The sequence below is a fragment of the Globicephala melas genome, chromosome 20 (assembly GCF_963455315.2).
Source record: "Globicephala melas chromosome 20, mGloMel1.2, whole genome shotgun sequence".
NCBI classification, from domain to species: domain Eukaryota; kingdom Metazoa; phylum Chordata; class Mammalia; order Artiodactyla; family Delphinidae; genus Globicephala; species Globicephala melas.
The window spans coordinates 30,344,401-30,370,157 of NC_083333.1; the positions used below are offsets into that span (position 1 = coordinate 30,344,401).

At 49.8% G+C, this 25,757-nt stretch overlaps 1 protein-coding gene across 1 annotated transcript in view; it reads right to left on the minus strand.

The window, feature by feature from the left end:
- Nucleotides 1-22,208, minus strand: part of DNAH17 (dynein axonemal heavy chain 17) — a 116,651-nt gene extending 94,443 nt beyond the window's left edge. The window contains exons 1-13 of the mRNA XM_060291146.1: nucleotides 22,156-22,208; nucleotides 15,613-15,975; nucleotides 14,244-14,437; nucleotides 13,300-13,492; nucleotides 13,020-13,119; nucleotides 12,659-12,744; nucleotides 12,330-12,455; nucleotides 11,423-11,575; nucleotides 11,210-11,299; nucleotides 9,398-9,565; nucleotides 8,882-8,998; nucleotides 2,245-2,510; nucleotides 1,305-1,500 (exon numbers count right to left, since the gene is read on the minus strand). Of these exons, the coding sequence (XP_060147129.1) occupies nucleotides 1,305-1,500; nucleotides 2,245-2,510; nucleotides 8,882-8,998; nucleotides 9,398-9,565; nucleotides 11,210-11,299; nucleotides 11,423-11,575; nucleotides 12,330-12,455; nucleotides 12,659-12,744; nucleotides 13,020-13,119; nucleotides 13,300-13,492; nucleotides 14,244-14,437; nucleotides 15,613-15,957 (2,034 nt within the window). The 5' untranslated portion in view covers nucleotides 15,958-15,975; nucleotides 22,156-22,208. The remainder of the gene's footprint in view (nucleotides 1-1,304; nucleotides 1,501-2,244; nucleotides 2,511-8,881; nucleotides 8,999-9,397; nucleotides 9,566-11,209; nucleotides 11,300-11,422; nucleotides 11,576-12,329; nucleotides 12,456-12,658; nucleotides 12,745-13,019; nucleotides 13,120-13,299; nucleotides 13,493-14,243; nucleotides 14,438-15,612; nucleotides 15,976-22,155) is intronic.
- Nucleotides 22,209-25,757: the final 3,549 nt, after the last annotated feature.

The following is a 25,757-nucleotide window of genomic DNA, read 5'->3' on the forward strand; positions in this document are numbered from 1 at the left end:
TCTGGTCCAGGCCACCACCCTCTCATCATCCCTCACCTGGATTCCAGCAAAACACTCCTAAGTGGTCTCTGTGCTTCTGGCCTTGCCCTCCCCCCAAGCCCACTCACACACAGCATCTCAGATCGGGGCCCTCCTCTGCTCGAAACCCTGCAACGGCTGCCATCTTGCCCGGAACAAAGACCCAAGTCCCTTTCAGGGCCCGAGAGGCTCTCTGTGCCCCATCGTCTCCTCACCCCCTTTCCCTGCACCTCCCCTGATCACTCCACCCCGGCCCCCCCGTCTCCTCGCTGCTCCCACAACACACCAGGTACACGCATACCTCCTGGCCTTTGCTTTAGCTGTTTGCTCTCCTCGAAGGCTTTCCTCCCATCTTTGCTGGCCAACGCCCTCACCTCCTGCAAGTCTCTGCTCAAGTCCAAAGCCGCAACCTGCCCCCTTCCTCCGGCTCTGTCCATTCCCCGCTTACCTGCCTTTCCCATTCTTTGAGGTACCGACCAATCACGTTCTCATGTGTTATACGTTATGCTGGTTCATTGTCCCCACCCCCTCTTCTCCTGGCCCTTCCACCGGGGCCCCACCACTCTCTCCCCTCTCTCTGTCTCTCTCTCTCCCCCTCTCCCTGTAGGAGGCAGCTCCAGGACGACAGAGATCTTTGTTGGTTCACTAATTCATCCCAAACACATACACAAAGTAGGTGTTCAGTAACTATTTGTTGAATGAAAGAATGAATTTGGGTGAAAGAAGGTTTCAGAGGAAAAGTCCCATCTGGGTTCCCTGCCTTCCTGGTATCACCGCTGACCTCAGAGCAGGGCAGATGCGTTCTTGAAAGGCAGGTGCTTGTAGAGATTCAGGCTGCCCCAGCTTCTGCCCGCGTACCTAGTTCACTACCTGGGGTTTAGCCCTGGACGGTGTGGATTCCCTCCAGCCTTCCCGACTTGACCAGGGGGTCCACTTATTCAGATCCTGAAAAGACCTTTTTTTTCTTTTCTTTTAAATTCTCAAATTGATAGTTCCCCTTGGGATCCCATGAAAGGCGGCCCAGCTTTAAAATAGCGTACTCATTCCAGCTATTTTCAAGGAGGCTACGACTGTCTCATATCTTAAATATATCCTGGGCATACTTTAAGCAACACTTGAATAATAAAGCTTTAGCTGGATATGACATAAACATCAACCCCACAAGTCCATGCTGTTGGTAGGAGGGGGGTCAGCCTCACGTGGGCTTGCCCCGTGGGGAACCCTAGGTCCCTGGGACAGCCTCTGGCCCAGCTGCCCTCCCGATGCTGCGGCCAGACGACACCCACCGCTTTGCTGAAGTTGACGCGGATGAGTCTGGTGACGGGGTCCCGCTGGATCAGGGGCTGCCCCAGGTTGAAGTGGCAGTCCTGGTCTACCCCCGCCGCCCACTGCTGGTAGATCCTCTCACGGTAGCGTCTCAGCAGTTCCACCATCTCATCGTATTTCTGGTAGATCAGCTTGGCCTCCACACTGGACATGACCCTGGAATCAGAGTTAGAAGGAGGGTCAGGTGCCGTCTCCCTCAGGGCCTCGCTAACACCCCAACCGTGCCTGCCAGACCTTGGGGTGATGCAGCAGGCAGCCAGCTCTCTGTTTCTTCCAGGCTGAGACACTGAACATACACGTGGATGACGCCCTTCACAGGCGGCAACCAGCCCAGAAAGTCAAATGATAATCCTTGTAATATTGGCCCTGAATGGCCAGGACTTGATTCATAACTGCCACCTTCCTTAATTTCTGTCCTCCCTTCCAACTTAGGACCAACCAGAGAGCCAGACATGCCTCCTGACCAAACACACAGGACGCCCTCCTCCAGTCCCCATGCTGATGGCCTCCAGTCCGGGAGACCTGGGGCCTTCTCTGTTCTGCTGTGGGTTCTTCCACTCCTCCCCCTGCTTTCCAGGCTCTGCCAAAAACAAGTGACAGTGGCCGGCTCCCTGCTCTGGCCAGCACCGAGGAAGCAGCCTTTGCTTGTTCTCATTTGGGTGTCTTTGTTCATTTCCACGAGGGTGACCACCAAGGTCACCTTCCCGACATGCTCGCTGGGAAGGCACCCAGAGGAGGGGGAGGCGCAGTCAGGGTCTCTCCTGGGACCGTGCCCTGGGAAGGAAAGCCTTGGGCGACGGTAAGCATGGGCCTGCCTCAGAGCTGGGACAGACGTCCCCACAACCCACCGCAAACTCCACAGCTGTGGAGGAGCGCTGGCCGCCCGGGGCCATCACTCACGGGTGCTCGATGTGCTTGAGGTCCCTCATGGGTGCCTCCAGCCTCTCCTGCAGCTCCAGGCTCCACTTGAGCTGCCCGGCCACCGGGGGCATGTTTTTATGGATAGGGGGGATGTTCCCGTCTGCCGAGGCCGCAATCTGGGCGTCATACAGGGTCTTGGTGTTGTCCAGCTCAGCGTCAAACAGCTCCAGCATGACCGAGTACCTAGGCACCACCTCGGGGAGAATCAGAGGCCGTTCCAAGAGGCTGCCACACATGTGTAGGAGCTGGGGAGAAATGAGAGATGCGCCTTCGCCGGGGCCCGCCACCTGCCCCATCCCTGCGTCACCCCCAGCTGCGTGTCTGGGACGCCGTGTGCAGCCACGCTTCAGGATCAGGAAGATACACGCCTTCCAGACAAAGAAGCTTTTCTCTGTGTGGCAACTGGCTAACCAGGCGCCTCAATGATTTCCATGTTGATGTACGCTGGGTCCCTAGATACTTAGCTTATAAACCAACAGTACAAACTAGGTCCAAGGTCTGGAAAAATTTATTCTGGGCCCAGGAGAAATCAGGGTTTGGGCAAAGAAGATTTAAACATGTAAGAAATACCATTTCAAAAATTGAAAAAAAAAAGAAAAAGTAACCACAATACTGCACTTATATAACCAGGGCTTACGCTATAACTGGATGGAGAAATGTCTTTTTTTTTTCCTGTATTTTTTTAACATCCTTATTGGAGTAGAATTGCTTTACAATGTGTTAGTTTCTGCTTTATAACAAAGTGCATCAGCTATACATATACATATATCCCCGTATCTCCTCCCTCTTGAGCTTCCCTCCCACCCTCCCTATCCCACACCTCCAGGCGGTCACAAAGCACTGAGCTGATCTCCCTGTGCTATGCGTCTGCTTCCCACTAGCTATCTATTTTACACTTGGTAGCGTATATATGTCAATGCTACTCTCTCACTTCGGAGAAATGTCTTAGTCATGAGAATTATTCCTTTTAGGAAGAGCTCTGATTCTCAAGGACCCACCCAGGAAAGAAAAGCCACCATGGGGAAGTTTGTTTTGCTCTGAAAAATGCTCCGGGGAAAACAGGAACAAACTAGGTGAGAGGGAGGCCAATCTTAACCACGTGGGGTCCCCAAACCACGAAAGTCGCCAAGTGCTGGGTGTGGGGAAGGGTCTGCAGGAGCGTCCTGGGGCTGCCACGACAGCACCGTGAACTGGGCAGCCTTCAACAACAGAATTTATTCTCTCACAGCCTGGAGGCAACAAGTCCACAATCAAGGTGGACAGGGCTGCGCTACCCTGAAGGCTCCAGAGGAGAGTCTGTCTCAGCCCCTGGGTCCCTGGGGGTGGGCGGCAACCCTCGGCTTGTAGACCCGTCACTCCATCCTCTACCTCCTTGGTCATGGGGCTATCTTCCCTGTGTGTGTCTCTTCCCTTCTTCTGGCACAGACCCCAGACACACTGGATTAAGGTGCACACCGCTGTGGTAGGACCTCAATTTACGTCTCAGTTACATCTGCACAGACCCTATTTCCAATAATGCACAGGTCCCGGGGGTCCAGGCTTTATCCTCTCTGGAGGACATAGTTCCACCCACCAACAAAGGGGCCTGTGTTTAGCCTTGGGCTGACCAGGTGGAGATGGCAGTGGGGACAGGGCCCAGACATCGTGCATAGGTGTTGAGAGCAGGAAGCACTGACCGGGAGAGCTCAGCTCCTGGGGGTTTGAGGAAATTACAGGGAGAGCTTGGCACCTTCCCAGGCCGTGACACCAGGGGTTCAAGCGTGGGCTGCCTGATTCCCCCAGGAGCTGGGACAGTCCGGGTCCCCTTCAATGTGTCATTTCCATGGCCTGTCAGCCCGAGAGCCCTGACCTGATTACTCCAGTGGGGGACATCACCTCACATATCTGAGGGTGGTAACCATAAACATGCCCTAGCACCTTGCAAGTAACGAGCTCATCACCCTATGGTCTGCGGATGCTACACACTGGCAATTGTAAAAAAAAAAACTAAAACTAAAGAAAGGCTTAGTAGAAGAGAATAAGGTAGAATTACCTGGGTGTTTCAGTTAGAGTCTTGCCTGGAATAGGAGGATGGCTCAAATTGGGCCACAGAGGAGAGTTTCTTAAAAGATCCTCTCACAGCGGTGGGTGTCCAGGGAGGCCTCAGGCCGGGGCTGAGCCTGAGTGGTGAGGGAGGGGCCCTTACTGCAGCCTGGAGAGAGAGGCCGTGGGGTCGGACAGTGACACGTGACATGTTAGGGCAGCTCCGAGCCAGCCTGAGGTCACCAGGGGAGGGGTGCCTGAGCCTGGGGGTGCCCGCGGCAGAGCACTCCTGGAGACAGACGGGGATTCATCAGGGCTCAGACCACACGGCCCCGTTTTCTCTGGGATATGGGCTGCAGCCCTTGGTGCCTGGAAGGGCTGGACCCAAGTCTCAGATTTGTCCTACTTTTTGGTATGAAAACTAAGACCACTGTCCCTAAAAATGGCCTTTTGGGGAAACAGTGGAATAATAGCTGCAGAGAAAGGAGGAAAGATTTTCAGGTACCCGAAAGCCAGACGGGACAGCCAGGGACTCCCGGGAAGACCCCGCAACTCCGAGTTGCTAAGCACCGATACCTGCGGAGAGGCTCCGGACATATTAGGTCACCAGCGTCATTTCTCTGGAAACTGACATGTAACAGTTGGGAAGAACCTGTTCCTCTTGTTGGTTGCTGACCCTCTTGACTTTTTTCCTCCCACTCCTATTCCTTTTATTTCATGCTTACATGTTTTTTGGCCTCTGGCTTCTAGGAAGGAGGTTAATTTCATTTTCTGCCAGGAGGAGTTCATGTGGAAAATTGCTCTAGAACTTTCCCGGCTGCGTGTGAATTACTGACAGTGTGCAAGAGCATCCAGACAGCTTGGGAACACGCAGGGGATCAAAGGGACGGCAGGGAGGGGACCCCAAGGGCCTGTCCTGATTAGAGCACAGGGTTGTCAAGGGGGGAGGAAATGTTCTTCGGTGCAGAGAGAAAGGTGAGCAGACAGAGACGGGGATGGTTCACAAGAGTTTTCTGCCTTATTTTCTTTCTAGTTCAGCACAGACATAAAGTTACACGTTAGAAGCGGACTTCACCTTGTGGAGTGCAGAAGCCGATTTAGGCCACAACAGGAGTGGGGAACGCCCGGGGGTAGAACAAGGGCGTTTGCCAGTTTGAGCACCTGGGGATGGACTTCAGTCCCTCAGGTGCCAAACGGAGTTCCTCCTGGACCAGCTCCTCCCCTCCGAGGGGGGTCCTACGGTCTCTCGATCGCGAAGGAAATAGGCGTCTCGGTTTGGATACATCAACCCACCTCCTTCCCCATCACTGGAAGACAGTGCAATGTGGCACCCAGCCAGCAGAAGGTCTGGGGGTGCTTCTTCTCCTGGTTCCATCCGCACAGGAGGCGAGAGGGACTAACCGCCTGGCACCCCGGTCCGTCAGCTCCAGCATCGTCTTAATTCTCGGAGACCCCACCACAGGGGAGGACCTGGTGTTTCCACATTAAAGCACTGGCTGCAAACCCTACCTGGGACTCTTTGCACTTGGGTAGCCCTGGGGGTAAGAGCCTCTCGGTTCCGCCTAAGGTCTTCCCCAGGAGTGAGCAGTGGTAACAGCTCCAATCCCTCGGCTGGGGCCAGTTCCCTCCACCGGGAAAGCTCCAAAGCACCTGCTGTGTGCTAGGCTCGGTTCTGAGTCAACCCAAACCGAGCGCCTGCCCTCAGGGAGTTTATATTCTAGTTCGGAAGACGACAAACTCATAGAGATCCACACACCACAGATGCCGGGGCGGCGCGGGGCGGGTCGGGGCGGGCAAGCACGAAGAAGAAAAACCGAGCAGGTCAGTGCTGGCGATGGCAGCGAGGGGAGCACGGAGGGGAGGGCTCCTGCCTGGAGGACGAAGTGAGGGAGGCCTCTCCAAGGAGGCGCCTGAGGCAGCTCCAGGGGAAGGGTGCTCCACGGAAGGGAACAGCATGGGGGCACTGTCCTAATTTGCATTCACTGATAGTTTGCCTGGAGCACCAACTCCATCCAAGACTTAATTGATCATTACATTTGCAGAGCTTCAAATCCCCAAGCATTTGCATTTTTTGAAAGAACCTAAAAGGCAAAGGACAGCCTGGCATTGGCATGAGAGAGATCTTTGTGCTCAGGGGTGGCGGGCTTCCTGGGTCCCCAACTCAACCCCAGCCCCGGCATCCTCCGGAAGGTCGGCCACTGCCCTATGCCACCCAGGTCAACCCGACTGCCATCCCGGCCACGGGAGCCCATCCAGATGAGCGGTCTAGAACAGGAATCCTGCCAGCAGTGGCCCTTGGAGCTGGCTTGGAGCCCTGGTTTCCCTACTTGCTGGCTAGCCCTGTGACCTTGAGCAGCTTTCTTGACCTGTCGGAGCTGGTAAAATGGGATAGACAATGTGGGCAACGAATTTAGCAAAGAGCTGGGGTTTTGTGAGAACTAAACGAGGTAATGTGCTAATTATCGGTCATCTCCCCCAGGCATTGCATTACTGGCAGCAACCCAGAGGCTTGCAAAGTGAGGGGAAGAGAGTTCTGACCTGTAGAGAGTCACGGATGATAAACATGCATAACACTAGACAGAGAAATAAAAAGGTGCCCAAGCATATACCTATATTGCCCCCTTAAATACTCAACACCTGTTGTCCAGATGAGTTGTAGCTACACACACTACATCCTGCAGAGATCCCCCCTCTCTGTCATAGGGGCAAGGCAGGTCACATAAAGGCGTGACGCATGCTGGGCTAGGACAGTAAGGAGTGGTGAGGAGTGGGGCAAACTCCAGGCAAACTGCTGTCTATCGCGAGGAACAGCTCCTCCCCTGCAGCCGCTTGTTACCATGAGGGACTGTGTATCCCGTGTGGCCAGATCTGTTTTTCCAAGAGAGAGTGAAAACCTGGATTTTTACGTGCACTCTCTCAATTTTTAAATATCGTGACTAATTCAAGGTTTTAGAGAAGTGTCACGTGGGAATAGGCAAGTCTAGAGAGACAGAGTAGATTAGTGATTGTCTAAGATCGGGGAGGTCGGGGAGAAATGGGGAATGACTGGGGGTGATGAAAATGTTCTAAAAGTGATTGTGGATGGCCGTACAACTCTAAATGCACTAAAAGCCATTTAACTGTACACCTTAAACAGGTGGACGGTACGCTACGTGAACTACATCTCAAAAGTCCCACGTGAGCCGGGAGAAACCCACCAGTGGTCCCTGCAGCCCAAGGCATCTGTTCGTGACTCTGACGAATGGGTGTAAATGCCCGAGTTCGGAATTATTTGATGAGACGGTGATGTACGCAAAACACTGGAAAGTCCGATAATCACCATGTCCGCTTAACTTCTGAGTAAGGGGTCTGCAAATTTACTCTGTTCATTCTGTCCTTCTGAGTTTACTATTTAAGTTAGCTGGCTTCCCTTGCGGTAATCTGTTATGGCAGCAGTGGAAAGGTAACACAGGCTGATGCTGCGAAACATTTGATTACCACACAGACTCTGTTCTCATCCACGCTTACTGAGCCCCTCCTGACTGCTTGGTGAGGGTACTGGTTTGCCTGGGACAGAAGTGGGGGGTCTCTGAAATGCTGGACTTTGTTTCAAAACCATCCTGGGAATAGCAGGGTGAGCGTGCCCTAGGGAAAGAGGTCTGTGGGCAGAGACAGGATGTGCTTCGTGTTGAGTGTTCTGCCTGCAAGTTGGTGAACTGGCACTGGTGTGTTGGTACTGAATGTTGGCTGCCTCGTGAGCTTGGACCGAGCAGGTCCAGGGGCCCATCTCCACGCCCCCTAACGTGCCTGCTGTTGAGGGATCCTTGGGGAGGGGCGCGCCAACCAGCAGTGGGGACGAGTGTCTAGCTCCTCACAACTCCCTGCCTCATCAGTTCATCTTCCTAACTACGCCAGCTTGACCCATAACAAAGGCACCTTGCTGTTTTAACTTGCACTTTCCTGATTATTTGAGAGGCTAAACAACCTATGTCTGTATTGGACATTTGCGTTTCTCTTTCAAGTTGACATTCTCTAGGGGTTTTAGTGCTTTTCTGCAATCTATTTTTAAAATGTTTTTATAACATCATTGCTTTTTTCTAACTGTAAAAGTACGACACACTTCATGCACACAACTCGGAAACTGTAGAAAAGTACACAGAAGACAGCCATCACCCCACCACCTAGAGACGGCCCCCCGTAAGGACACTGTGCTTATTTCTGGAGTCTCAAATGTTGAAGAAAGTGGCAGTGTGGCTCAGTGGCTCAAAATGTGGATGTGTTTTATTTTTATAGCAACTTTGCCTCTCTCTAACTTCTGTTCCTTATAAGTAGTGGGGGAACTGAATCATATAAGGATCAATGGAGCACAACAGGACTCAGTAAATAACCACCTCGTGTTCACTTTCCTCTCTTACTCTAAGATGCGGCAGTGCTACTCAAGGTGATGACTGCTGACTTGCTCTAAGGCCCCGAGGAAGGTCCCTGGCCTTTTCTGGGCCTAGCTCTTCACCTGTGAATGAGGCTGCATGATTAGACCATCTCTACCACCGTTCTCGGCATCGCGGTGCTGCTGTGACGAACTCTCAGTCAATGCAGAGTCCCCGCCCACCCGTACCTTTGCACAGGACTCAATAGAACAGCAGTCGTCAAACCCCTGGCAAAAGATCGTGGCCAGCCTCCTATCCAGATCCTGAATTTTGGTCTCAAAATCAGCGTAATCGTCATCAAAGCTCTGAAAGCGAATTAAAACACCAACCTTGTAACCGTAACCAGCATGCAAAGCAGGGGGGTGGGCTCACTCTAATGCCCACGGACACCCCCCACCCCCGGCAGGATTCAGGTTACATCTGGGCTGAGCAAGCTCGCCGTCTTGGAGGCTGCTCCACAGGCAGAGTTTTTTTGGTGTTTATCTTTCGGCCTTGCCGTGTGGCATGTGGGATCTTAGTTCTCCGACCAGGGATCGAACCCTCGCCCCCTGTGTTGGCAGCACAGAGTCCTAGCCACTGGACCACCAGGGAAGTCCCGGGGCAGATCTTCTGCACCATTTTTTTCTCTGCCACACGTGCTCCCTCCGTGTGCCTTCCCACTCTCGGGGCATTTGCCATCGATCCTGCCAAGGCCCCCGACTTACCGAATCTCCGGGATCCAAGGGGTCGTATTTGCAGTCGGCAAAAACCTTCACCAGCTCAAAGACCTCATCAGAGATCTGAGTCACCTGGCTTCCGCGTATGCTGCCCCTCACGCCCCCGAGCTCCATCTTCTCCAGCTTCAGAAACTCGATGGCTGTTTTATAAAGATCCTGGTGGAGAAAACCCCAGCACCCTCGTCAGTTCATCTTCCTAACTACGCCAACGGTTCAGTCACTCATCCAGCTCTGACCCCGGCAGGGAGGAGCCCCGGGGCCACACAGCAGTCTGGAGGGGCCCTCTGTGTGTTGGTGTTAATGTTCTGTAAAGCCGTTGCTGTAGCAGAGAGGAGATGGAAGGAAGGGTTGCTGTAGCAGAGAGGAGATGGAAGGGAGGGTCCCATGAGCCGTCTCCAAGCTGTGATTATGGAGGAGGAAGAGGTGAAGGTCGGGCTCTTGTCCTGACCCAACACTGGGCGAAACGTGCCTCTAAATAAACCACACTTCACCGGGGCCCCACCCCCTCAGCTGTGGGGTGAAGCAGCTGGAAGGGCACGCGGTGGTTCCTGATGGCCTCACGCACAGGGTGCCTGATGGATGTTTGCGTGTAAATCCCACTCCCTCACTCCCTCCGAGGTGTGGGTCTCACCTCGCCTTCTCCTGGAAGCCGTCCCACCTATTTTAGCCCATGGTGGTGCCTTCTTTTCCAGAATCCCCAATTGCTATCTGTGCTCTTCCTTTTGGCATTTAACTCCATTCAGTCCTATCACGTTATCTAACGCTTCTGTGTGTAGCTCTTATTCCCTGATCGAGACCCCAAAGGCTTCTTGAGGATGACAAGCAGTCCCCAGGTGCCTGACCCAGTGCCTGTTGCTGCTTAGACGGAAGATGCTTGTAGGGTACTCGTGTCCCTCCCCTAAGCCAGTGCCAAGGTTCATGCCACTTCCCCCCCGCAGATGTCCAAGATGTATCGAGCTATAATCCAAGCAAACCTAACGCAAAGTAACAGCATCCTCATGCCCTGAGCTCTGGGGCCCTTACACCCAAGGAGGGCGGCATGGGTGGCACAGAACTCAGGCAGGGGGTGGCTGGCATGGCCATTTCCCCCACCCCCAGAAGCCCCCCTTTTCCTAGAAGCATCACCCTGACTCACAATCTATAATGTAGGAACCAGTGGCTACTTGGCCAGAAACTTGGCTGGGAACTTCCCTTGGGCTCGAGCCTTCAGGCATGAAGAAACACTCCAGGATGGGAATCTGGGAGTCTTAAGGGGGGCTTCCTGCTCTGCCTCCCAGAGGGTGTGGATGAGAACTAGACACGCCTTCCTGGAGCCACTGTTGACGGCATCCATCATAAAATCACTGCCCAATGAATGAATGGTTCCCCGCTTTTTTTTTTTTTAAAGGATGTAATGTGCACAAAGTTAAAAAAAAAAAAAAAGACCGTAAAGATTACAAAACAAAAAGGAAAACTTTCTCGCCCTACCCATGCCTGCATCCCTCACCTCTTCTCCCCAGAGGAAACCATTTTGAAACTTTTAAAAAATTTTAATTTGCCATGTGTCATCCCAAGCATCCAAATAGGGTCCTTCTTAAGTCTTCCCTTGGGCTAACTTAGTCCCACTAACTCTCTCCCTTGGCCTGCAGGCTTCCTGACCAGGGTCACTGACCTTGTCATTAACCTGCTCATAGACAGAAAGCAAGAGAAAGGGGAAAAGCAAGCACAATGGGTCGCTTTGCTCTGGGCTAATAGCTCCGGGCCTGGCCGAGGTGGCCCAGGGACTCCGTTTCCCCATGACGCGGAAAATTCCACCTTTACCTCGATGGTCTGGACGCGCTGGAAAAAGGAATTTATCCTGGAAAAGGCAAGAGAAGAAGGGAATTCCCACGGCGCTGGCTTCTTGTCTTTCTAGGGGAGAGAGAGAGAGAAAAAAGGCTGCGTTTGCCTCCGACATGTCCATGGGGTCCGACGCCGGGGCCAACATCACCCCGACCCTTTTCCCCCGGTTCGCTCTCTACAACCAGGCCGTACCTTGAAGAAAAGCTTCATGTTCGTGCAGCAGAACTCGTAGGCTCGGTACAGCTCCTTCAGGACGCTCAGGGACAGAGAGACGCTGCTCAGCACGTCCTCAGTTTCACCCTGCAGGCTTTTCAGCACGTCGTCGGGACGCAGGTAGGTCCGAGTCTGGGCAGAAGGGAAGGTGTCCCCAAGCTCGGACCAGCCGGAGGGGTGACACAGCTGTTCCACTGGTTAGAATGACCCACCCCGGGCCCCTGGGCCACTTCTTCTGGCACATCCGCTGTCCCAGCCCGTCTGCTGACTGCAGGGCACTTACAGGCGCGGCGCCCGAACCGTTTCTCTCACCGGGACCCTCACCCCGGGCTAAGGCCACAGCACAACCAGATTTTGATGGTAGATGACTAGGGACCCCCTAGGGGTCCAGAAACGCAGTCCTGCTACGGCTGCGGGATCCTGGGCCACTAGGTCCCTCTGGGCCTGCAGACAGGGCTGCGAGCATGATTCTAACACACGCAGGCAGCCCAGGGGCGCAAGGCTGCAACTCACACCTTGGAGGTTGTGTAATCTGTGCTCGTGAAATGGAAGAAGGAAAGGGAATCGGTGTTGAGGGAGACAGGAGGAGGCTTGGTGTCAGAGCACATAAACCCCACAAGGCCCCCGGCCGAGTCTTGGGGTGCCGGGACTCAGTGGGCCGCCCCACTTTCTTTCCTCCCCACTCCCGGCGTGGGGCAGATTGGGCCGGCACTGCCCAGGCCTTGGGAGAACACTGGGTGGCCACCCAGAGGGCCCAGCCTTAGCCCAGAGCCTGTAAATCCCTGCACCAGCATCTCTGCCTGTTTTTAAACTGCTGAGGAACACGGGGAGGGATGGGGGGGCGCCAATCAGGAGGCAGGGAAGGTGGCCAGGGCCGGGGGGCTACCATCTCGATGAGCTGGTTGCAGAACTCCTGCAGGATGACGATGACCCTGGAGGGCGTGTTGTAGTGCTCGGACGTGGCCCAGATGAAGCAGATGGTATACAGCACCTTGGTGATGAAGGTTGGGAGCTGGGGAGAGACGGGCCGGGTGGGCGCTTTGTCGCAGCACCTCAGCACGCCCCTCCCCACGGCTCCAGGAGGGGACCCCCAAGGGGAAGGAAGAGGCACTCGCCAGGTCCTCGAGCCCGAACACAGCCAGGAAGCCCGCAGCCCCTGCTCCCCCAAGACACAAGCCCAGCCCCTGCCAGATGACCTTTGTCTTGCTAACATACCATCGTGAAGTCAGCCTGTTCCATCTCCTCCAACAAGATCCGCAGAGGCTTCAGATACAGAACTATATCGTTGGCTTCCTTCAGGCCTGCCCAAAACAGGAACAGGGGCTCATCCACTGGGGAGCGGAAGCCGGACCCCACTCCCGACGGTCAGAAATGGTGACGGGCAGCTCTGTGTGTTTATGGACACCCACTGCCTCAAGAACGGGTCTTCCTCAAAAGGCGGGGCCCAAGGAAGCTGATGGGGGAGGCGGAAGGCGCCTCCACCCCAGGGTCAGCAAGGGGCCTGCCCAGCCCCTCCCAGGAGGGGCTGACACCTTCTTCTTGGAGGGGGAAGGGTCCTCATAGGGCCACCGCTCACCCTCAGTGACATTCGTATACACATTTTGCAGGGCTGGCCAGTAGCAGCTTTTGGCTTTTTCCAGGATCTCGACGATTTTGTTCACTTTGGGCCTGTTGAGCTGAGAAGGAAAGAAGAAAATTAGCCTTTCAACAGATTCTAGACGAAGGCTGCCTGACCCCATTGCCGGTGCTGAGGGATCTACGCGGGTTACCCGGGTCCCCTCAGGGGTCCCCCTGGGGAGGCTGGGTGCTCAGGACTCCAGTGGGTGCCTGGTCGCCAGGGGCAGAACAGGCGTTACCTGCTCGTGGATGCACTTGAGGTTCATCAGCCGGGTGTCCCAGAACTCAAACTCGACTCGGGGCAGGGGGTGCAGCCCGTCCAGCAGGGCCTGGGCCGAGTCTTTGCTTAGCACATCCCGGATCTGGCGGGACCAGTCGATGATGATGGTCTCGATGGCGTGCAGCAGCGAGTTGTCCAGGGAGGAGGGGATCCTGCCGGGCAGAGTCGGGGGGAGAGGCTGTCAGCCAGGAGAGACCCTGCACCAACACTGGGTGTTGCCAGGGATGCCAGTGCCCCCAAGAAAGAGGGTGAGGAGGGCCAGCTCTGGAGTAAAATGCACGTTCACGAGGGCTCCTCCAGCAATTCTGACTGGGGTCACCATGGGGCGTGTGCTGGGGGCCTAGAGGACCTGCCATGTGATAAGCCTGCAGGAGCGGTCGCCCTCTGATGGGAGTAAGGGAACACACTGTCACTGCAACTTGCTTCAAGCGTCGCACACACCAGGCGGTTGCAAATGGCGCTCAGGCGGGTGCAAGGCGACACCTCGGAGTCCTCGTGCGTCTGTGGGCCACTGGGATGCCACAGCCTCGAGTTAGAAGCCCAGCCTCCACCTGCTGAAAATCCCTTCCATGCCCCTCACTGTCCCTCAGTACCCACGTCCTAAAGCTGGGTATCCCCTTTCCCATGTGACAATGTGACATCCTTGGCCTAGTCCTTGTGTCTGACGGAGGAGGGGCTGAAGCACAGGTGTCCAGCAGTTGCCAGAGCTGGAGTCTCAGGGGCTCCAGTGTCTTGTCCTGTTCTGTCCTTGTGCCTTCGATCTCAGACTCAGCACCTAAAGGCACCATCCTGCCCTCCTCGGTTTCATCAGCTCCGAAACCAGTTTTCGGTGAGACAGTTTATCCTTAGTGGCCGGGGACCAGATGCCCCTCCTTCCAGACAGCTCCCCGGCCGGGTCCCTACCTCTCCATGGACTCAAGGGTACCATCCAGACTGCCCAGGTGCTCCGGGATGGGCAGCAGCGGCTTCCCCTTGATCTTGCCGCCCATCACACACATCTCGTTCTTCAGCTTGTGGACTTGCTTCACAACGTCCTCTGAGACCACGCGGGGCCATCCGCTCACGTTTTCGCTTTGGTTTAACAGGGAATAGAGGACCTGAAAGGAGAAGCAGGGTCCTCAGTGCCCGGGTCCCGGGGGGATCTGAGCCCTTCTCCCGTTGCAGAAGGAGGTGGGGCCAGTCGAGGTGCTGAAGCCAGTGACGACAGCCCAGCCCCTGTGCCATCTCCATGAAGGGAGACCCCAAGAGCACACACTCCTGGCCGAAAGCAAACATTTCACGCTGCCTCAGAGTGCTGCTATAGGCTGAATTGTGCCCCCGCCCCCAGTTCACACACGGGAGCCCCAGCACCTCCAGATGTGACTGTATTTGGAGAGAGGGCCTTTCAAGGGGTAATTAAGGGGGGCCCTAACCCAATAAGACCATTGTCCTCAGCAGAGATGAGGACACAGACACGCACAGAGGGAAGGCCACGTGAAGACCCAAGGCCGTGTCAAGTCGGCCATCCACACGCCAAGGAGAGAGGCCTCAGAAGGAACCGGCCCAGCTCCCCTCTTGATCTGGGACTTGCAGCCTCCAGATTGTGGCGCTTTGTCAGGGCAGCCCGAGCAGAGAACGACAAACACCCGTGTGCTCCAGCTTTGGGCCAGGCCAGCTGCCTCGGTGGATGTGAGAGGAGGCTGGCCTGGGTCCCGGCTGAGCGGCCCCTGTGGCCTGAGCCTGCGCAAGGCAGGGACGCACGGCCGCATCTCACAGATGAGGAGAACGATGACTAGGAAAGCTAAGTCACTGGAAGTCTGGCTGGTCTGACTCTCCAGAGGGAGCTGCACCTGCCATGCCTGCCAACAGTGGAGAGATACGTAGGGCAGCACCTGCTTGGTCCCTTCCTTTGCTTGAAGTCTCAGAACTAGGAAACCCATCTACTGGATCTCAAATGGCCCATGCCTTCTGAGGCTACAGGCAGGGATGTCCCCGGTGCAGTATGGAGGTTCTAATGATTTCGAGAGAGGACAGGCCGTGGCCAGGGCCACTCAGCCCTCACATGCACAGCATCGGCTGGAGGCCACGTTAGAGAGCCGGTCTGTCTCAGCGGTCAGGGCAGCCGGGCCTGAGCTCTCGAATACCTGACCGGCTTCTAGGCGATGCAGATGCTGCTGGCCCCTGGGCCTGCTCCCTGAGCGGCGGCTCAAGGCCACTCACTCACAGTATGAGAAACACGTGTCGCTTCTCCTGAGCCCTGTGCCCCGCCCCAGCAAGGCCTAGATGCACCCACCTCCTCCACGATGGCGATCAGCTGGTCCACGGGAGTGGGGCTTATGTCCCCATAGACCAGGCGGTCCTTGTAGTTGTCATTGCTGATGTTCCCAGGTTTCTTCTTGATGAAGTACATCCCTTTGGACTTGAGGGAGGCCGGGAAGCCCAGGCAGGGTATGATCATGCCGGCGGGGCTGAGTGTCAGCACCAGAACTAGGACGTCCGGTTTCTCAAAGAACTCGGTGAACAAACCCATGTTCTCTTCTGCTCCGACCATTTTAGTCCACTTGTCCGGCTTGAACTTTAGGAAGATGGAAGCGACACTCTCCAAATACTCTAACCTGACGTCTGGTGTAATCGTCATCTTGACGTTCACTTACACCTGTTAAATGAACAGAGACACGGATACAGCACAGTCTCCTGGGGAATCTCCATTTCCCGCCTGTCACTGGAACCATCTGAAATCCCTGTTCTAACCAATCGAGAAAGGAAAGGGTCATCATTGTTTTCAGCTGTGGGTGGGCTGCGGGTGAGGGAGGACCAGGGGGCTGTGTCTGTCTGCTCTGGCTGGACGGCTGCCCTCTGCCTCGCTGTGGGTATCACCGTGGAGCAGGGCCGCACGGCAGTGGTGTGTGCTTGTGTTAACTGTGACCAGGAAGTTAATAGGCTGGGAAAGGTTGAGATGGGCTCTGGGGAAAAGGAGAAAAGGAAAGGATCATAGCAAGACAGTCTGAAGGTGAGGGGGTGGGGAAAGGTGAAATGAGGCAACAAAAGGGTCAGGTTGAAAGATCCCAGGAAGGTGACATCACACCCCCAGGATATAGGCTAAACTCAGACAGGAGGGGGTGGACCCAATGTGCAGGTGTGGGGTTCATCACACTCCCCCTGTCCTAACCCCAGCCACAGTATACCCCAACTTTTGTCCAGCCCTTCAGCCTCTCCCACCCCCCAGTCCCCATCATGTGCCCATGGACCCCACAGAAGCTGCTCACATCCCTCTGGGACAATCCCTTGTGGCTCTCCCATAGGGGCAGGGTTAACTGGAGAGTTGCGGGGACACCCTTGAAGCTCCAAAGGGCCAGGACAAATGAGGCATTCCCTGTGGGCATAATATTTAAAGGGGTGCCCAAAATCCTGACCGGCCCCGAGCAGAGAACAGAGCACCTTCCGGGGTGGGTAGTGGGTCTACTCTGTCCACCAGGGCCTGGGTTCTCCCTCTGTCCTCTGGAGCCTCCTCAGCTTTGCCTCCAAGCACCCCTCACACAATTCATGGCCACTCACAGCTGACAGCAAATGGCTTCTCAGGTAGCGAGCAGAGCCAAACAATGGGCAGCTCTTTCCCAGACCAGTAAAGGAAATGGCTCCCTTCCCTTGACGGGCACCAACTGCCATGGAACTTCTGCAAGTCTCCTGGGAACTGGGACTTCTAGAACCTTCTCAGGACCTGAGTGACGGGTGGTGGTGCAGCAAATGAACAACCGTCAATTACCCACCACAGTGGAAAGGCTCTTGGATTAAACAAACTTTGCCTTTGAACATTTAGGTCATTTTCATTTCACGAAATTACTAACATATTGGGGTTTAAAACTATTGTCTTATTAAGTGCTTATTATCTGTGTTGCCTTTTCTAGATTCCCTTTCTTTTCCTTTCTTGCCTTCTTCTAGATTTGTTTCATCCCCTCCCCATTATCTTGGTTACTATACATCTTTTGTTTTTTAGAGGTACATGGACATTATAACATGCATCATGCATAGCATGACTTACCTTAGTATAATACTCATTGCAACCTGATAATGAAATTCAGAAAACAATTTCCATTTACAGTAACATCAAAAAGAATAAAATATTTAGGAATAAAATTTTAAAAGAAGGGCAAGATTTATACACTGAAAACTACAAAACATCATTAAAAGAAATTAAAGACAAATAAATGGAAAGACATCCCATGTTCATGGAATGGAAGACTTAATATTGTTAAGATGGCAATTCTCCTCAAATTGATCTACAGATTCAACACAATACTTGTCAAAATTCCAGCTGTGTTTCTGCAGAAATGGAAAAGCTGATCCTCAATTTCTTAGGGAAATCTGAGGGACCAAAAAAAGCCAAGACAATCTTGAAAAAACAGCAAACTTTCCCAATTTCAAAACTTCTCAATTTCAAAACTTACTACAGTTCATAGCAGCACTACTTACAACAGCCAAGACATGGAAGCAACCTAAATGTCCATTGACAGGTGAATATGGTATATATACAAGGAAATATTACTCAGCCATAAAAAAAGAATGAAGTAATGCCATTTACAGCAACATGGATGGACCTAGAGATGATCATACTAAAAGAAGTAACTCAGACAAAGACAAATATCATTATGATATCACGTATATGTAGAATCTAAAAAAATGATGCAAATGAACTTATTTACAAAAAGAAATAGACTCACAGACATAGAAAACAAACTTATGGTTACCAAAGGGGGGAGGGATAAGTTTGGAATTTGGGATTAACAGATACAGATTACTATATATAAAACAGATAACAAGGACCTACTTATAGCACAGGGAACTATAATATATTGTAATAACCTATAATGGAAAAGAATTTGAAAAAGAATAGATATAGTAATAGTAATATCTATAATATATAATAGTAATATATAATAGTAATATCTATAACTGAATCACTTTGCTGTACACCTGAAACATTTTAAATAAACTATACTTCAGTAAAAAATTATTTTAAAAACTTACTAGAAAGCTATGGTAATTAAGACTGAGTGTGGCTGCTATAAGGATAGATCAATGGAATAGAACTGATGAGTCCAAAAATAAACACATACATTTATGGGCAACTGATTTTAGACAAGGGTACAAAGACAATTCGATTGGGAAAAGAAGAGTCTTTTCAATAAATAGTATTGGAACACATGCAAAGGAATGAAGTTGGACCCTCATCTCACACCACCTAAAAAATTAACTAAAAAATGGATCAAAGACCTAAATGTAAGAGCTAAAATTATAAAACTCTTAGCATAAAGCATAGGAGTAGATCTTTATAACCTTGAATGAAGCAATGGTTTCTTATATATGACACCAAAAGCATAAGTGACCAAAGAAAAAGATAAATTAGGCCTCATCAAAATTAAAAACTTTTAACAAAACTTAAAGTCAGCAGAAGGAAGGAAATAATAAATATCAGAGAGGAAACAAAATAGAGATTAAAAAATAGAAAAAAAAAGCAATAAAACCAAGAGCTGGTTCTTTGAAAGGATACACAAAATTGACAAACCTGTGGCTAGGCTTACCAAGAAGAAAAGAGAGAGAACCCAAATAAACAAAATAAGAAATGCAAGAGGAGAAACATCAACTGATATTGGGGGGAAAAAAACATAAGAGAATATTATGAACAATTATTGGCCAACAAATTGGACAACCTAGAAGAAATGGACAACTTTCTGGAAACATATAGCCCACCAAAACTGAATCAAGAAAAATAGATAATTTGAACAGACAAATCACTAGAAATGAAATAGAATATGTAACCAAAAATACTCCCTACAAACAAAAGTCCAGGACCAGATGGCTTCATATGGGAATTCTACCAAACATTTAAAGAGGAACTTTTACTAATCCTTCTCAAACTCTTCCAAAAGACTGAAGAGGAGGGAACACTCCCAAAGGCATTCTATGAAGCCACCATCACCCTGATACCAGACAAAGATACCACCAAAAAAGAAAATTATAGGCCAATATCTTTGATGAGTATAGATGCAAAAAATCTCAGCAAAATATTACCAAACCGAATACAACAATACATAAAAAAGATCATACACCATGACCAAGTACGATTCATCCCAAGTTCACAAAGATGGCTCAACATACGCAAAAATCAATGTAATACACCACATCAACAAAAGAAAAGACAAAAACCACACGATCATCTCAATAGATGCAGAAGAAGCATTTGACAAAATTCAACATCCATTCATGATAAAAACTTTTACCAAAATGGGTACAGAGGGACCATATCTCAACATAATAAAAGCTTTTTATGACAAACCCACAACCAATATAATACTCGATGGTGAAAACCTGAAAGCCTTCCTGCTAAAATCTGGAACAAGGATGCCCATTCTCACCACTTCTCTTTGAAACAGTATTAGAAGTTTGAGACATAGCAATCAGATAAGAAAAAGAAATAAAAGGTATTCAAATTGGAAGGGAAGAGGTAAAGCTGTCCTTATATGCAGATGGCATGATACTATACATAGAAAACCCTAAAGACTCCACACAAAAACTACTAGAACTGACAACTGAATTCAGCAAGGTAGCAGGACACAAGATTAACATACAGAAATTGGTTGCATTTCTTTAACAATGAAATATCAGAAAGGGAATGTTAAAAAAAAAAAAAAACTTTTAAAATCACACCCCTCAAAATAAAATACTTAGGGCTAAACCTGACCAAGGGAGTTAAAGACTTATATGCTGAGAACTGTGAAACATTAATAAAAGAAATTAAAGATGATTCAGAGAAATGGAAAGATATCCCATGGATTGGAAGAATTAATATTGTTAAAATGGCCATACTACCCAAAGCAATATACAGATTTAACACAATCCCTATCAAATTACCCATGACATTTTTCACAGAACTAGAACAAATAATCCTAAAATTTATACGGAACCATAAGAGACCCAGAATTGCCAAAGCAATCCTGAGGAAAAAGAACAAAGCAAGAAGCATAACCCTCCCAGACTTCAGACAATACTACAAAGCTACAGTAATGAAAACAGTGTGGTATTAGCACAAAAACAGACATACAGATCAATGGAACAGAATAGAGAGCCCAGAAATAAACCCACACACCTATGGTCAATTAATCTTTGACAAAGGAGGCAAGGATATAAAATGGGAAAAGACAGTCTCTTCAGCAAATGCTGCTGGGAAAGTTGGACAGCTGCATGTAAATCAATGAAGTTAGAACACACCCTCACACCATACACAAAAATAAACTCAAAATGGCTTAAAGACTTAAATATAAGTCATGACACCATAAAACTCCTAGAAGAGATCATAGGCAAAATATTCTCCGGCATAAATCATACCAATGTTTTCTTAGGTCAGTCTCCCAAGGCGATAGAAATAAAAGCAAAAATAAACAAATGGGACCTAATCAAACTTATAAGTGTTTGCACAGCAAAGGAAAACATAAACAAAACAAAAAGACAACCTACAGAATGGGAGAAAACATTTGCGAACGAGGCAACCAACAAGAGCTTAATTTCCAAAATATACAAACAGCTCATACGGCTCAACAACAACAAAAAAACCAACAACTCAATCGAAAAATGGGCAGAAGACCTAAATAGACATTTCTCCAAAGAAGACAGAAAGATAGCCAATAGGCACATGAAAACATGCTTAATATCACTAATTATTCAAGAAATGCAAATCAAAACTATAATGAGGTATCACCTCACACTAGTCAGAATGTCCATCATTAAAAAGTCTACAAATAAAAAATGCTGGAAGGGGTGTGGAGCAAAGGGAACCCTCCTACACTGTTGGTGGGAATGTAAGTTGGTGCAGTCACTATGGAAAACAATATGGAGGTTCCTCAGAAAACTAAAAATAGTATTACCATATATGATCCAGCAATCCCACTCCTGGGTATATATCCAGACAAAACTATAATTCAAAAAGACACACGCACCCCTATGTTCATAGCAGCACTATTCACAATAGCCAAGACATGGAAACAACTTAAATGTCCACTGACAGATGAATGGATAAAGATGTGGTACATACATACAATGGAATACTACTCAGCCATAAAAAAGAACAAAATAATGCCATTTGCAGCAACATGGATGCAACTAGAGATTATCGTACTAAGTGAAGTAAGTCAGAAAGAAAAAGACAAATACCATACGATATCACTTATATGTGGACTCTAAAATATGGCACAAATGAACCTATCTACAAAGCAGAAAGAAACTCACAGACATAGAGAACAGACTTGTGGTTGCCAACGGGGAGGGGTTTGGGGAGGGTTGGACTGGGAGTTTGGGGTTAGTAGATGCAAACTGTTACATATGGAATGGATGGACAACAAGGTCCTACTGCATAGCACAGGGAACTATATTCAATGTCCTGGGATAAACCATAATGGAAAAGAATTTTAAAAAGAATGTGTATATATGTATAACTGAGTAACTTTGCTATACAGCAGAAGTTAACACAACTTTGTAAATCAAGTGTATCAATAAAAGAAGAATTAAAAACTTTTGTGCTTCAAAGGACACTATGAAGAAAGTGAAAAAACAGCCCTCCGCATGAGAGAAAATATTCGCAAATCATATAGCCGATAAGGGACTTGTATTCAAAAAATATATAGAACTCATAACACAATAATAAAAACACAAACATAATTAAAAACGGGTAAAGGATATAGACATTTCTCCACGTAAGGTATGCAAATGACTGATAAGTACATGAAAAGATGCTCAACATCATTAGTCTTCAGGGAAATGCAACTCATCAGGGAAATGAACTTACGTGAGGTCCCTGGAGTAGTCAAATTCATAGAGACAGGAAGTAGAATAGAGGTTGCCAGAGGCTAGAAGATGGAAGAACGGGGAGTTAGTGTTTAATGGGGACAGAATTTCGGTTTGGGAAGATGAAAAATTTCCGGAGATGGACGGTGGTGATTGGTTGCGCCACAGTGTGAATGTACTTAATGCCACTTAAGAATGGTCAGAATGGTAACTTTTCTTTTGGGTATATGTAGTGTAAGCTCTGACAGTTTTTTTTTTCTTTTTTGTGGTGCTAGCGCCTGAATTAAGCTTTCATTGCCGAGGCATCCCCTTCAACACGTTGCCAGCCACGCGACCAGATAAAGAGCCAGGCCACCCCCCAAACTGAGGCTCCTTTGTTTTAGAGATCTTGGTTGATTTTAATAACTGACAATTTGGGCTACTTGTTTTTGGTTTTGTTTATTTTTTCTCTTCCTGTGCTTTAAATTCCCACTCTTATGTTTTAAGTTCACCAATAAAGAGTGAGCCCTCAGAACCCTAGGCCCCCAACCTCTACCCCAATAAAAGCACAAGCTCAGGCACACCCCCCCCCACACACACATGACCTCACTGTGTGCCCCCAGATGTGCTGTGTATGTAAGTAGTAAACTTACATACACAGGTCTTGGAAGGAGTAAACTTCTAATTCTTTCCAAGTTTCTGGATGGTTATTGCTGAAGGGCATCTTGCAATCACAGTAAGAACCACAGGGCTTTTCCAACCACAACACTGGTGGTTGATAGGCTAAGACCAGCACAACAGAGTCTATTTTACCACACACAGAAATCCCCTCTTCACTCTGAGACCCGGGGTCTCCTGCCACTTTTGTGCCTCCTCCTCCACATCCCAGACATCTGCACTCATGCAGGACTCTGGACTCTAGATCACTGTCAGGAGGCAGTCCCCTGCACCCTCATTTCCCACCTCCCCTAGGGGACTTCAGGGACCACAGAGACAACCTCATCACTCCCTGGCCTCCTGGCTCCTCGGCCTCCTCAGTTGCTTCCAGCATGTCCATGCCCTGCTTTAATTTGTCCCTCCAGTTCCTGTGGGCACCTCTGCTTGCCCTCCTCCATCATCCCCTGCTGTCTTCTCCTCCATCCCTCCCTCTCTGATTCCCAGGGCCATTGTGTATCACACTTGCACTGACCTCGCCACTGGTCCTTTCCTTACCCCCCATGGTAATACTGACCATCTCCCTTTGTTGGACTGGTACCCAGGCTCAGTGCTGCTGGGGGGGAAAAATCACACACCTGTACACTCACCTGGTCTACACACTGCCAGGTTGCTGCTGGGTTGTTTTTGTTTTCGATTAACTTTTGTCAGCTCACTCTACTGTGCTCTAGGACAATTCCTCTGAGTCTTAATTCTTCTCAAGTCCCTGACCTTTCCCTCCCCCTCAGCAGACAGTCTCACCTTTCACCTCAGGTAGAAAACTGGAACCATTGGAACCAACTTTCTAAAATGTCCACAATCAAACCTGATAAAACTGAGTTGTAGCCCTCTCTCATGTAGGTGAACCCTTCTACCATGCCCTGGGTCCCCTTTCCTCCTGCCCGTCCTCGTCTCTGCCTTTGAACCTCTTTCTGCCATCATCTTTGAGAAATGAACAAGCCGTTACCATCTTAGAGGAAAACCCTCCTCAAACTCACCCTGCCTTCTACTTCCACTCCCTTCACAGCCACCCTTCTCTAAAGAATTGCCTGAAATGTCCGTATCCATCTCTCTTTCTTTCCGTGAAGACACTCACTTGGCTTTCTCTCTGTCCACTGTACTTGGGATACGGGAGGAGTGGAACTGGAGGGAGGGACGTGTCTTCACTGATTAGTCCAGATGGTGCCCAGGCCACTCTGCTCACACCCTATTGGCCCATGCCTGGTCACACGGACACCTAGCTGCAAGGGAGGCTGGAATTGTAGTCTCTACCTGGCATCCACGTGTCCCCCAGACTTGGTGGGCTGGGTTTGTAAAGAAAAGGAAAATTTGCCCAGAATTCCAGGTCTACAAGGGTCAAGCCCTTAGCCACTGTAGCTGCCCACTGACTGCATGCCTGAGGGGCACTGAGGATGGAGAAAAACAGGAAGCATTCTGAGCTTTGGATACCTGCCCCTAGATAGTTAAGACGCATATCTAAAGAAAAATTTCAATCACCCCAGATTCTTGAATCTTCCCATATATAGAAAAGTTCTAGAAAAACATTTTTTGTTGATATACGGCTTGATTCCTATAATACAATGCTATAAGGTGTGCCCTGAAAGCAAATAAAGTGGTTGAAATCCAAAAAAGAAAAAAAAAAGAAAGAAAAGCACTAGAATTATTAACCTGAGATGACTGTTCTTTGTGATTAGGAGTCATCTTTTGATGTGACATGTTTATTCCAGCAAAAAAATTCATATACATCCTGGCTCCTCTCTTACCTCTTCAGAGCAGTTTCTCAGAGCCATCTGAGAGGCTGTCTCCCAGGTTATACTCAGCTGAATAAGACATTGAATAAACTTAACTCACAGTTCTTAAATTGTGTGGTTTTTTTAAGTTGACAGGTTACTAAGTGGATAAAGGGGATCTGTGGACAGTAACCAGTCTCCATCACACTGGCCTAGAACCATTCTTAGAGCTCAAGGTTACTATTTGGAAGTACCACCTCAAAGTCAGAGTGCACAAAACTGACCTCTCCCCCTCTCCCCACCTCCTCCCATACACCCCCACACCTGGTGTTCCTTAAGGCTTTGCTGACCCAGTGGATGACCAGCCAGCTGCTCAGGCACCAGAGGGGTCCTGGCTTCCACTGTCGACACCAGTCAATTCTGCCTCCTCAACGTCTCTGGACAGGTCCACCTTCCTCCATGGCTACTGCCCTCTGGTCCAAGCTGCATTACCCCTCCCCCACCCTGGGGTCTACAAACACCCTCTCTCCTTCTCCACACCCACTCTTGTCCCAGCAGCACATCCCCCAGAGCATCTTTCAAAAGACAACTGTCGAGAGGGCAGACAGCAGAAGCAAGAAGAACTATAATCCTGCAGCCTGTGGAACAAAAACTACATTCACCGAAAGATAGACAAGATGAAAAGACAGAGGGCTATGTACCAGATGAAGGAACAAGATAAAACCCCAGAAAAACAACTAAATGAAGTGGAGATAGGCAACCTTCCAGAAAAAGAATTCAGAATGATGATGGTGAAGATGATCCAGGACCTCGGAAAAAGAATGGAGGCAAAGATCGAGAAGATGCAAGAAATGTTTAACAAAGACCTAGAAGAATTAAAGAACAAACAGAGATGAACAATACAATAACTGAAATGAAAAATACACTAGAAGGAATCAATAGCAGAATAACTGAGGCAGAAGAACAGATAAGTGACCTGGAAGATAGAATGGTGGAATTCACTGCTGCAGAACAGAATAAAGAAAAAAGAATGAAAAGAAATGAAGACAGCCTAAGAGACCTCTGGGACAACATTAAATGCAACAACATTCGCATTATAGGGGTCCCAGAAGGAGAAGAGAGAGAGGAAGGACCCGAGAAAATATCTGAAGAGCTTAGAGTCGAAAACTTCCCTAACGTGGGAAAGGAAATAGCCACCCAA